This window comes from Callorhinchus milii, unplaced genomic scaffold, assembly GCF_018977255.1.
Source record: "Callorhinchus milii isolate IMCB2004 unplaced genomic scaffold, IMCB_Cmil_1.0 Scaffold1, whole genome shotgun sequence".
Lineage (NCBI taxonomy): Eukaryota > Metazoa > Chordata > Chondrichthyes > Chimaeriformes > Callorhinchidae > Callorhinchus > Callorhinchus milii.
Window position 1 is genome coordinate 86750127 of NW_024704742.1, and position 11786 is coordinate 86761912.

Here is an 11786-nt window from a genome sequence, read left to right on the forward strand (position 1 = left end):
GAGAGTGTGGGAGATGGGTTCACAGAGGTTGGTGCGGGAGAGGACACAGGCTGCAGAGTTCTGGGTTATCTGCAGCCTGTGGAGGGAGGAGTTGGGAAGGCCGACACACAGGGCATTTGCATAGTCGAGCCTGGAGGTGATGAAGGCATGAACAAGAGTTTCAGTGGCCTGAGGGGTGAGGTAGTGGTGGAGTCGGGCGATGTTACGGTGGTGAGGGAAGGCAGAGCGGGTCATGGCTTGAATGTGGGGGAGAAAAGACAGTTGAGGGTCAAACAAGACACCTAAGTTCCTGACTGGTTTGGTGAGTTGAAGTGTGCAACCGTGGAGGTCGATGCTGTCAGAGCCTGAGATGCAGAGGCGCTGGCGCGAGCCAATCAGGAGGGCCTCAGTATTGTTGACATTCAACTGTAGGAAATTTGCCCTCATCCAGGACTTGATGTCCGACAGACAGTCTGTCAGGACAGCAGTGGTCCTGGAGTTGAGGGTGGAGGCAGAAAGATAGAGTTGGGTGTCAATAACTTGCAATTATATAGCGCCCTTCATGCTGGATAGTGTCCCGGAGCCCTTAGGAGTGCAGAGTCTGACCCCGAATCAGGGGGTGAGGGAGGGGGGAGGTGACCGTAAGCACAATCAATGAAGAAGGTCTTTAGGTGGGATTTGAAAGTGGAGAATGAGGGGGCAAGGGGGAGGGATTGGGGGAGAGAGTTCCAACAACAACAACAAAATTACATTTATATAGTGCCTTTCACGTCAGGAGGACCGTCCCAAGGCGCTGGTAAGTTTACTTCAGCAGAAGTCTGAATTGTATACATGCAAATCCACAACTACTGCAGAATAATCTGTCAACCGATGCTTCATTTGCTAGATTCTATCCATTGTAAACATTATATTCTAAGCTCTTTGTGAATCTAAAATTGTCATTTTTTGCTAATAAAATTCACACATTTACCCATCAATCTACATTGTATCACAAATAAATCCCTCTCTCCTAAAACCATACTTTCCTTTTTTCTTTGACTGCATTTTTGGTCATCTTTCCCCTTCTCATTCCCTTGGCTCCCACCTCCAGCTTGGATGCCAAGCCATTATTAAGCTCTTTGAGAGGTCCTTCCAACATGAAAGGTAATATAGAAATGTATATTTGAATTGTATTTTTTCATTCTACAGTTTTGCTAAAAAAAGGACTTGGGAAAAAAAGCCAGAATCAATTTTGAAGACTGTCTCCTGGACATCTTCAATTTAATACAAGAAACCTTGTGTTTATTTATAATTGATATTGTTGGCCGAATGTATTTGTGAGCCTTCTGCAGGCCTTTCTGAGATTGATTGGCTTCCGGGTTACCTGCTATTCCAATCATTTATGTATAAACACGTGCTCTCTAATGATTCCATCAAACCGGGGTGGGAGTTAGTGATAGAGCAGTATGTGATAATTATCATCAGTATTAATTATCACATTAAATGCTACATTTATTCTCCTAATATACTTTCTTAGATAATAAACCCTCAAAAAAATAAAACAATAATAAATTGGTCACTTCAAAACCATGACTGCTTGTGGGACACTGCTGTGTGCAATTGGCTGCCGCATTTCGCCCACAAATATACAGTCAATTCACTTTACAGTCTATTCTGTGAAGCGCTTTGAGACACCTAGAAGACATGAAAAGTGCTATATCAAATGCAAGGATTATTATTATTATCTTTATAATATAATCCTGATTTATAACACCTTATTAAGCTGTCAAAACATCATAAAGTACCTCACAGAATTTACAGTAAAGTGTAGTGACTGTGCAAATGTGGCAGCCAATTTGCACACAGGAATATCCCACAATCAGCTATAAAATGAATGACTAATTTTAGTTGGAAAATTCTTGGACAGGACACCAAGAGAAATTCCTTTCTCTTTTTGAAAGTGTTTCACACATAAAAACACAGTCTGACCCCGAGTAAATATTTTCCCTTCTAACTCTCTCCGGATTAAACTGCTCCAGGGCTATGTTATGAAAATAAAAGCACACACCTATTGCTATAATTTATTCTCTCTTTGTGCTGCTGGTATTTCACCCTGTTTACATGTTAGATCAGAGCCCCAAATAAAAAGTGATCAGACCTGTGGATTTATAAGCTTCCTCCGTACTCCCATTGCATTCTCCTCTGTGTTCCCTTCCTTATTCCTCCAGCTCCTCGACAATAACTCTACTTGCCCTGTACTATTCTCATTATAATACGCACAATTTGTTCTCAAACATTTTTTTTTGGTGGCTTCAGTGTGCTTACTGGTGGCTGCAGTGCTAGTTTTTCCTAAAAAAATCCTTTGGGTTATTCATATGAAAAATAAAAGGAAATATAGACATATGCACATCTCAAATGGTTTTCATTTGTTTCTGTACATTTGAGTAGACACTTTTCTGCACAAAACCTTGAATAGCGCAATAAATGAAAAACATTTTAGAGATATATAAAAATTATTATTATTACGGATCAGAATTGTCGGTACATTGGTAATCGTCTTAGCGGTTAAGAACGATTACACGAACAAACTTGCGACTCCAAGTTGCAGTTTGTTCTATCGGTTTGTACGGCCATCACTGTGTTGACACTGAAGCTCACACCTCACGTAGTGTGTGGGGGATAGGGAACTGTTATGGGGTCAGTGTTGCCAATTTTGCTACTAGATGTGGTGACTTTTTAGTTCTGTCGGGAGATTTTTTAAGCTTTCCTGCAACATATCGAAAAACTGTGACTTTTAATGAAATCAGAGGGCCTTACTTTTCAGAATCTGCTTTCCCCTTCTCAAGCCAGCGGGTGCATGGGGAAAGAAGAAGGAAAGTGAGACAGTGTTGCCAACTGCCACTCAGTAAAAGTTGTCAGATGGACCTTGAAAAGTCAGTAGATGAAGCAAAAAAAATCACTAAACTCCAGAGAACCTGTGTGTGGGAAGGGAGAGTGTGGTGTGAGTGTGTGGAGCATAGCACGGCCAGTTCAAACATGTATTGGGCCTGCTTTTGCGGAGGCGGTTGGGGGCTGGACAACAGTTATCAGGGAGGAGAGCGGGGAATCAGTCAGGTGTAAGCTCTGTGGCCGCACATAATCAAATGGGTGGCTGTATTTGAGGTACACTGGGCTAGTGTCCGTTTCCTTAAAAAATAACATGGGTGACTTGCAATGAAAGAAAGAATTGGGATTTTTATAGCGTTAAGTAATAATGAGTATCCTTGCATTGGATAAAGAGGTTATCACATTGGGATAACGTCTCAACCACAATAACAAATTACACTTGTATAACGCCCTTCACATCGGAAAGATGTCCTAGTGTGATGGACAGTCAGGGATTTTTGGAAGATGGGGTCAGGCAGGGTGGAGGGCAGGGAGGGTGGAGGTGGGAGGGTGACTGAAGGCATGGTCGAAGAGGAAGATCTTTCGATGGGAACTGAAAAAGGCAAGTCGCCTTTGAAACAAATTATAGTCTCAAAGCGCTTCGCAGCTTCAAGTGTGTGTATTTTATAGTCAAACATGATGCATCGCAGTGCCCTACAGTGCACGGTCCTCTCTTGTAATTACTGTCAAGTGTAGTGACTATTTCTGTAGGCCTACACAGTAGCTATTTTACACACAGGGTCCCATAGACAGCGAATGGTCAATTAATCTTGAACTTTGCGGCCAAGGACTTTGGAAGAAATGTTTTTGTTTGAATAGTGTAATAATAACCCTTGCATTTGATATACCGCTTTTTGCTAAGACTATGAGCTCAAGTTCCAGTGTAGGTCTGGAGCCCACAACCTTCTGCCTCAGAGACGTGTGAGTGCTCCCAACTGAGCCAGACTGACCCCTGGAGAGAGGAGAAGAATAGAGAAGAATGAGAAAAGGCTGTAACACATTTAAAAATAGGCGATGATGCTGATGTCTCACAGCGTCTTTAGACAAGCAGCAGAAATATTCTAGTGGAAAAACAAAAAAAAACTGAATAAAACATTAACTGATTCCTGATTGGCTCACGCCAGCGCCTCAGGCTCTGGCAGCATTAACCTCCATGGTTGCACACTACAACTCACCAAACTAGTCAGGAACCTAGGTGTCTTTTTCGACCCTCACCTGCCTTTTCTCCCCCACATTCAATCCATGACCCACTCTGCCTTCCCTCACCGCCGTAACATTGTCCATCTCCGCCACTACCTCACCCCTCAGGCCGCTGAAACTCGTTCATGCCTTCATCACCTCCAGGCTCGACTATGCAAATGCCCTGTGTGTCGGCCTTCCCAACTCCTCCCTCCACAGGCTGCAGATAATCCAGAACTCTGCAGCCCGTGTCCTCTCCCGCACCAACCTCTGTGACCCCATCTCCCCCACTCTCGCCCGACTCCATTGGCTCCCTATCCTTCAGAGGATCCAGTTCAGGATCCTGGTCCTCACATACAAAGCCCTCCATGGCCTCGCCCCATCCTACCTCTGTGACCTCCTAACCCCCTACAAACCCGCCCATTCCCTCCGCTCAGCCGGCTCTGGCCTTCTCCACATCCCCTGACCTATCCGCCCCACCATTGGCGGGAGAGCCTTCAGCCACTCTATCCCCAACCTCTGGAATTCCATCTCCCAGTCACTCCGCCTCATCCCCTCCTTAGCCTCCTTCAAGTCCCGCCTCAAGACCCTCCTCTTCGACCATGCCATCGGCCACCCCCCTTCCCCTCCCCTCCCTCTCACCCCCCCAACCCCAGCTCGGGTCTGAAATGCTGCACACTGTCCAGCGCCTTGGGACGTCCTCCCGACGTGAAAGGCGCTATATAAATGTAATCTTCTTGTTGTTGTTGTTGACTGACAACTCACACAAAGCAAAAAACACACCAGTTAGTTCTGCAAATGGCATGGGAAACGTCTGCTTATAAACAAATTCAAACGCCAAACCATTTTCCAGCTTGTTCAGTGATGTATGAGGGGCAAATTTGAGATATACATCAGCGAGCGTAAAGTTGCACCAGGTGCAATTAAATAAAATTGAAATAAAACAATCACTTCACATAGCCCAAGCACTAGGAACAACAAACAACAACTGGCATTTATATGTTGCCTTTCATGTAGGATGGACATCTCAAAGTGCTTAGCAACAGGCAAACCTTTAAGCAAGAATGGGCAGGATACTCTGGGGTGCAATTAACATGTTGCCATGATTAAACGAAACACAAATACTTCTGTACCTTTTGTAGATAATGGATATGTACATACACAGATATGCACATAACACTGTGTAAGCAACAGAGACCTGCCTGTTTGCCATTGATAGAGTTGGCAATTCCACAACTGAACCATAGGAAATCTCAAACGTGCACTGACAGATTATGGGACACTCGGCATTGTTGTTACCAGCTGCTGCTGCCATCTGTAGCAGCAGTGCCCTCTGCCACCTAGCTTTGGTATGCTGGGGGCACTGCTCATTCTGTAGTTTGCTGCCAGTTGCTGGCTGTCCAGAAGCAGCCTCCACCAGCCAAATCTGATAAGGTCAGCCCTGGCAGTGCTGGAGCCAGCAATCAGGACCTTCTGCTTTACCCCTTCCTACGTCTGAACAGCTTACCATTTTTGTACAGGTCAAGTCAAAGCACAATTTCCCCTTCCTGTCTCCACCCAGCTGAAAGGCAGACGCATCATTGACAGTCAGCTACAAATCATATATATGAGCCATCTCTGTTCACGGTCTGATACTTGTCCTAATATTGTCCAAAAGTATCAGGTTTTTCACGCAACAATGGTGATTCTTGTGGGGAGGAGCGGATAGAGAATACAGTACCTTCCACTGTGGAAGATACAAACTTTTGTGCAACAGGAGTCCAGGACTAACACAGCTTTGTACTCCCCCTATCTTACCCACTCTGTCTCTTACATCTCCATGTCTGGGTCAGAGTGCGTCCAGCTAAGCAAATTTCTTCACCCTCTAAATGACATAGTTATCCTTAATGTCGAGGAGTGTACCAATGGAGTCTCCCCAGTTGAGACAGATGAATAGAAGGATAGTTAGCTTTGGTGAGTGCTCACCCTTCCATGTTGAATGTGTGCACACATTTACATCCTGAACAAACTGAAAACTGTTGGAGATATCACAAAGTAACTGTCAAGCTGCATGTATAGAAGTACGTATTGTAAAAATATCTAGAATTATCAGTCCATGTCAGCCCACTCCAGAGTTGGTTTGCCTTAAGCGCATAGATTTTCTTACATTGCAAGAAAGTTTTGCCAATTATCTGATGCGTTCAACTTTGGTATTGAATGTGCGTCAGAAAATTGTGGGGTCAAGGCCTGCAGATTTAAACTCATATAATCTAAGGTGACTCCAACGCAGTGCTAGGGATGTGGTGCATTATCAGAGATGCTGTCCTACAGATGAGACATTAAACCGAGGCCCCATCTGCCCATTAAAGATCCCATATCACTATTCGAAAAGAGAAGGGAATTTCTCCCGGTGTCCTGACCAACAATCCTCACAAGCAAAACTAGTCATTAACTTCATGGCTGGTTATTCAACAATGCTGTGCACAAACTGGCTGCCACTCTCACGAAACACAGTCACACCACTTTACAGTATATTCTGTGAAGTTCTTTGGGACATCCTCCTGATGTGAAAGGTGCTATACAAAATACAATATAAAATTACATTTGTAAAGCGCCTTTCACATCGAGAGGGCATGCCAAGGCGCTGGCAATATATAAGGATTATTATTATTCTGATGCTCACATCCATACATTGAATTGTATACATCCCCCAAAATAGGGTTAAATCAGAAAGAGACCAAATTATTCCATGCAATTTTTTAAACATAGATTGAAAGAACTTACATCTTTAAAGCGGCTTATGTTGAAATGTTTCAAAGCATTTCACATTATTTACTGTCAAGTGTAGTGTCAGGTTTTGTGGGTAAACACATTAATTACAGTTGAAGCCCGCTATAAGGCAACAGCTGGGTCCGCCTTATAACGGCTGTGATCAAGAGCGGACACTGGTTAGAGCACTGCATTTGTGTAGAAAAACAGCTGGCCTCTCCAGTTGACCAAATTCTGGGTTAATGTGTGACCTCTCACATGATTCCCTGTACACCGCGCATCATAGTATGTGCAGAAAAAAAATGCCATATCCAATGTTAATAAATGGCTGACTTCTGGGTCATCAGGTCACTGCCAATGTCACTTCCTAAAAGCTGTTGCAGCGTGCAAAAGATGACAATAGTAGTGACCTGATGACTGAGAATTTGAGAGGTTTTTTTTAATATGTTGGAAGCCGGCTAGTCCATGCGCTAAAACCGACAGTGCACCTGTTTTATAATGGGGTATCCTTTACTTTATACACAGTGTAAAATACCACAAAATACCACGTTGTGTGAATGACCAATTTATCTGGTGGATCACTGGCCAGGACATACATAGAATAAGAATTAATGCACTTGATACAACACCTAAAATATTGAAGGTAACTGCAGGCAGAAATGATCTGCTGAATCACTGACAACTCTAGATTTTTACTACAAGTACTGCAATACTTATTTATATTGTAGGCAACATCCTAGCCAATTTGGGGTCTTCAATAACCACTTGAATGGTTAAACAGAACCTTGGTTTAACAGATCACCCAAAGTACAGCACCTCCAACAATGCAATGCATTCACGGTGCTGTATTGGAGTGTCAGGCAAGTTTAGGAGCTCAAATCCTGACATGAGGGTTTGAAACCATAATCCAGCTAAGAGGCAAGAGTGCTGTCAGCTGAACGAAACTCACATTTTAATCTACACAGATTGTTAACTTGAAATATCTCTCCGCGTGCAAGCAATACCAGAATTTATGAATTCAAAAAACGGCAAGTTGGGAATAGCTAGATATTTTGATTCAGACCATCTCCACGCAAATATTTATTTGCACTGTCACAATAATCTGGTCTGAAAGCGGAGTAACATTCATCACGCTGAAATGGGCTGCTGAATCATTGACAACTCCAGATTTGTTTAAAAATACACATTTACTAACTTACAGCAAAATCGGTGTGACTTTCAGTGAAATATTTCAACAGGTGCTGGAGTTTTCTCAAAACCTTAACTGGAATTTGTCATTTTATTTTAGATAAACCCCACCTCACTCACACACACACACACATACACACAGAGCACTAACTGACTCACAACTTCACTCACTAAAAGATAACCTGTCAACAACACTCAGAGGAACAGAAATCGTATGTCAGAGAGAGACATCGAGTATCCCCTGCATCAAAGCACAAATATAACAGTAATAATCCTTGCATTTAATAAAGCGCCTTCTCACATTGATAAGACGTTTCAAAGCGCTTCACAGAATAAATTGTCAAGTGGATTTTATTTGCGAAACACGGCAGCCAATTGCGCACAGCAGTATCCCACAAGTGGTCGTGGATTGAGTGACCAATTTTTTTTAGGGATAGGGATGAGGGCCGGATCTGTGCTCTGCAGGGAGACAAGTACAACAGCACAAAACCTGCAATGCACGGGGGTGGGGGGACAGATTCAACATGTAGATTAACTGGGCAATGGTACAGTCAGAAGATAACAGAACACAATGGGGCGGCAAAGGGCCAACAACATGTGAATCTGACAGATAATAGAAAATGAGGTCTGGGATAACAAAGGGACAAAGAGAGGGGAAGAGGAGGAATGAAAGAAAAGTGCGGAGAGAGAGCAGAATGGATAGATGCCACTGGAAGCCACCAGATTAGCAGCAATATATTGAGAACAAACGCAGAGTCAGGAGGCGGATGAAGAGGAGAAAAGGGGAGCAGAATAAGTCCAACAAACAACAACAACAACAACAAATGACATTTTGTACATAGCCAGCGCCTTTCGCGTCTGGACCGGACAACAAAAGCCTCAAACAAGTGCTGAGAGAGGCATTATTTGTTTTTGCAGTAACTTTTTTTTTGTGTGCGTGTGTGCTTTTTCTTTCTCTCAACCCCCCCCCCCACCCCCCCACCCCCCACCACTCTGAGAGATGCACAATGTCAGTAACTTTTTTTTTGGAGGGGTGGGGGAGGGAGGGAGGGAGGGAGGTGCTTTATGTGTGTGTCCCCCCCCCACCCCCTCCCCTTTGGTGTTACATTAATGCACAATGTCAGTCACTTTTTTCGGTGTCTACTTTTTCTTTCTCTCTTTCTCTCCCCCCCCCCCCCCATCCCACCCACTCCTCACCCCCACCCCCCACCACTCTGAGAGATGCACAATGTCAGTAACTTTTTTTTTGGAGGGGTGGGGGAGGGAGGGAGGGAGGGAGGGAGGTGCTTTATGTGTGTGTCCCCCCCCCCACCCCTCCCCCTTTGGTGTTACATTAATGCACAATGTCAGTCACTTTTTTCGGTGTGTACTTTTTCTTTCTCTCTTTCTCTCTCCCCCCCCCCCCCATCCCACCCACTCCCCCCACCCCCACCACTCTGAGAGATGCACAATGTCAGTAACTTTTTTTTTGGAGGGGTGGGGGAGGGAGGGAGGGAGGGAGGTGCTTTATGTGTGTGTGTCCCCCCCACCCCTCCCCCTTTGGTGTTACATTAATGCACAATGTCAGTCACTTTTTTCGGTGTGTACTTTTTCTTTCTCTCTTTCTCTCTCCCCCCCCCATCCCACCCACTCCCCCCACCCCCACCCCCACCCCTCGCCCTGTTATTAAAGAGCTTTGCTGACTCACCGAGGATCCGGCCCAGAAGGGGCAAGAGTTCCTGACGTTGGGGGACTCGGTGAGGGACAGAGCCCCGAAGCTGAGAGAGACGATGGAGAAGCCCAGGGCGATCTGCAGCAAACCCAGAGCGAACAGAGCCCGACCATACAGCGGGCAGGGCAGCGCCTGCCGCCCGGCACAGGGGGGGCAGCGAGCCCGGCAGCGCAGGGGGGGAGCCTCCCCCACACCCCCACCCACACCCCGGCCCCGGCCACCGGGCAGCAAGAGGTGGGCAACACCACAGGCAGTGACATGAGGGGCAGAGGGAGAGGGAGGGAGGGAGGACAGGGGGAGAGGGGGAGAGGGAGGGAGAGGGAAGGAGGACAGGGGGAGGGAGAGAGGGAGGACAGGGAGGGAGTGTGAGAGGGAGGACAGGGAGAGAGGGAGGGAGTGTGAGAGGGAGGACAGGGAGAGAGTGAGAGGGAGGACAGGGAGAGAGGGAGAGGGAGGACAGGGAGAGAGGGAGAGGGAGGGAGTGTGAGAGGGAGGACAGAGAGGGGTGGAAAGTGGAAATTGAAGGCAGGATAAGAGATATCCCTGTAATCTCTGACACTCACTGACACTAACTAGTCGGGGACGAGAGTTTCCAAAAAAATAAATACATCTCTCTCTCTCTCTCTCTCTCTTCCTTTTCTTTCTTTCTCTCTCTCTCAAAAAAATATAGAACTTAAAACTATCAGAAAGAAAAAGCCCCCCCACCCCCCCCCCCCCCACACACACACACTGACTAGTCAGCACTAGAGTTTCCGAAGAACTCAATCCATCTCTTTCTTCTTTCTTTTTTTCTTTCCTTTCTCTCTTTCTTACTTTCCTTTCTCTCTCTTTCCTTTCCTTTCTCTCTCTTTCCTTTCCTTTCTCTCTCTTTCCCTTTCTTTCTTTCTTTCTTTCTTTCTTTCTTTCTTTCTTTCTTTCTTTCTTTCTTTCTTTCTTTCTTTCTTTCTTTCTTTCTTTCTTTCTTTCTTTCTTTCTTTCTTTCTTTCTTTCTTTCTTTCTTTCTTTCTTTCTTTCTTTCCTTTCTCTCTCTCCTTTCCTTTCTCTCTCCTTTCCTTTCTCTCTTTCCTTTCCTTTCTCTCTTTCTTTCTTACATTCCTTTCTCTCTCTCTCTCTTTTCCTTTCTCTCTCTTCCTTTCCTTTCTCTCTTTCCTTCTCTCTCTCTCTCTCTCTCGACAATATCGAAGTGAAACCGATCAGAAAGTAAAAGCCTTTAGGAAATGCAAACGTATCGCTCTGCTCACTGCTGCCTCTGCCCCGCGGACTGTCCCTTCAAACTTTTTCCCATGGTTTTTGTTTTGCTCTCTCTCTTCTCTCTTTTTTTCCCTCTCTCTCTCTCTCTCCCTCCCTCCCTCCCTCTTGTGAAGTGGCTGACTGAGAAGTTTTAAAATAACCACAAGCAGCCAGAGGGGATTGCGTTACAGGATCTGGCAAAGGCACAAACCAGTCACTTTAGCAGGAGTTGAGTGTGTGTGTGTGTGCACAACACCAGAGGGTAAAGACATCGTGGGATCGTCTCACTTCAACACTCTCCACCCTCCCCTCCCCTCCTCCAACTCCCTCCCTCCTTCTCCTCCTCCTCCTCCCAGTCTAAGGTCAGTCCCACTTCTGTCCCGGTGCTTGTTGTGTGCTCCCTGTGTATTTATAACAACCATTTGCATTCTGATACAGCGCCTTATCGCGCTTTCGAGAGACGTCTCAAAGCGCCCGATGGGATAAAATAATAATAGTTAATCGTCGCGTTTTCATACGGCGCCTTATCGCGTCGTTGAGACGTCTCTCCAAGCGCTTCACGGGATACTCTGTAAAGTGGATTGACTGGATTTTGTGGGCAAAACAAGACAGCCAATTGGGCACAGCAATATGCCTCAAGCAGTCTTTCAAATTAAAAAATTCTAATATTAAAATATACTGTAAAATGGAGTGACTGTGTAGTTTGTGGGAGAAATTTGCACCAAATTTGTGATATTTAGTCTCCCACCCACTCCCCAAACAGTGCCATTGGATTTTTGTTATCTTCTAAAGATAATTAACGCTTGTGTCTAACAAAAAATGAACGTATAATTTATACGATTCCCAC

At 45.1% G+C, this 11786-nt stretch overlaps 1 protein-coding gene across 1 annotated transcript in view; it reads right to left on the reverse strand.

Moving 5' to 3' along the window:
• Positions 1 to 9993, reverse strand: part of fam189a2 (family with sequence similarity 189 member A2) — a 67204-nt gene extending 57211 nt beyond the window's left edge. The window contains 2 exon segments of the mRNA XM_042332776.1: positions 9686 to 9916; positions 9919 to 9993. Coding sequence (XP_042188710.1) covers positions 9686 to 9916; positions 9919 to 9969 — 282 coding nt within the window. The 5' untranslated portion in view covers positions 9970 to 9993.
• Positions 9994 to 11786: the final 1793 nt, after the last annotated feature.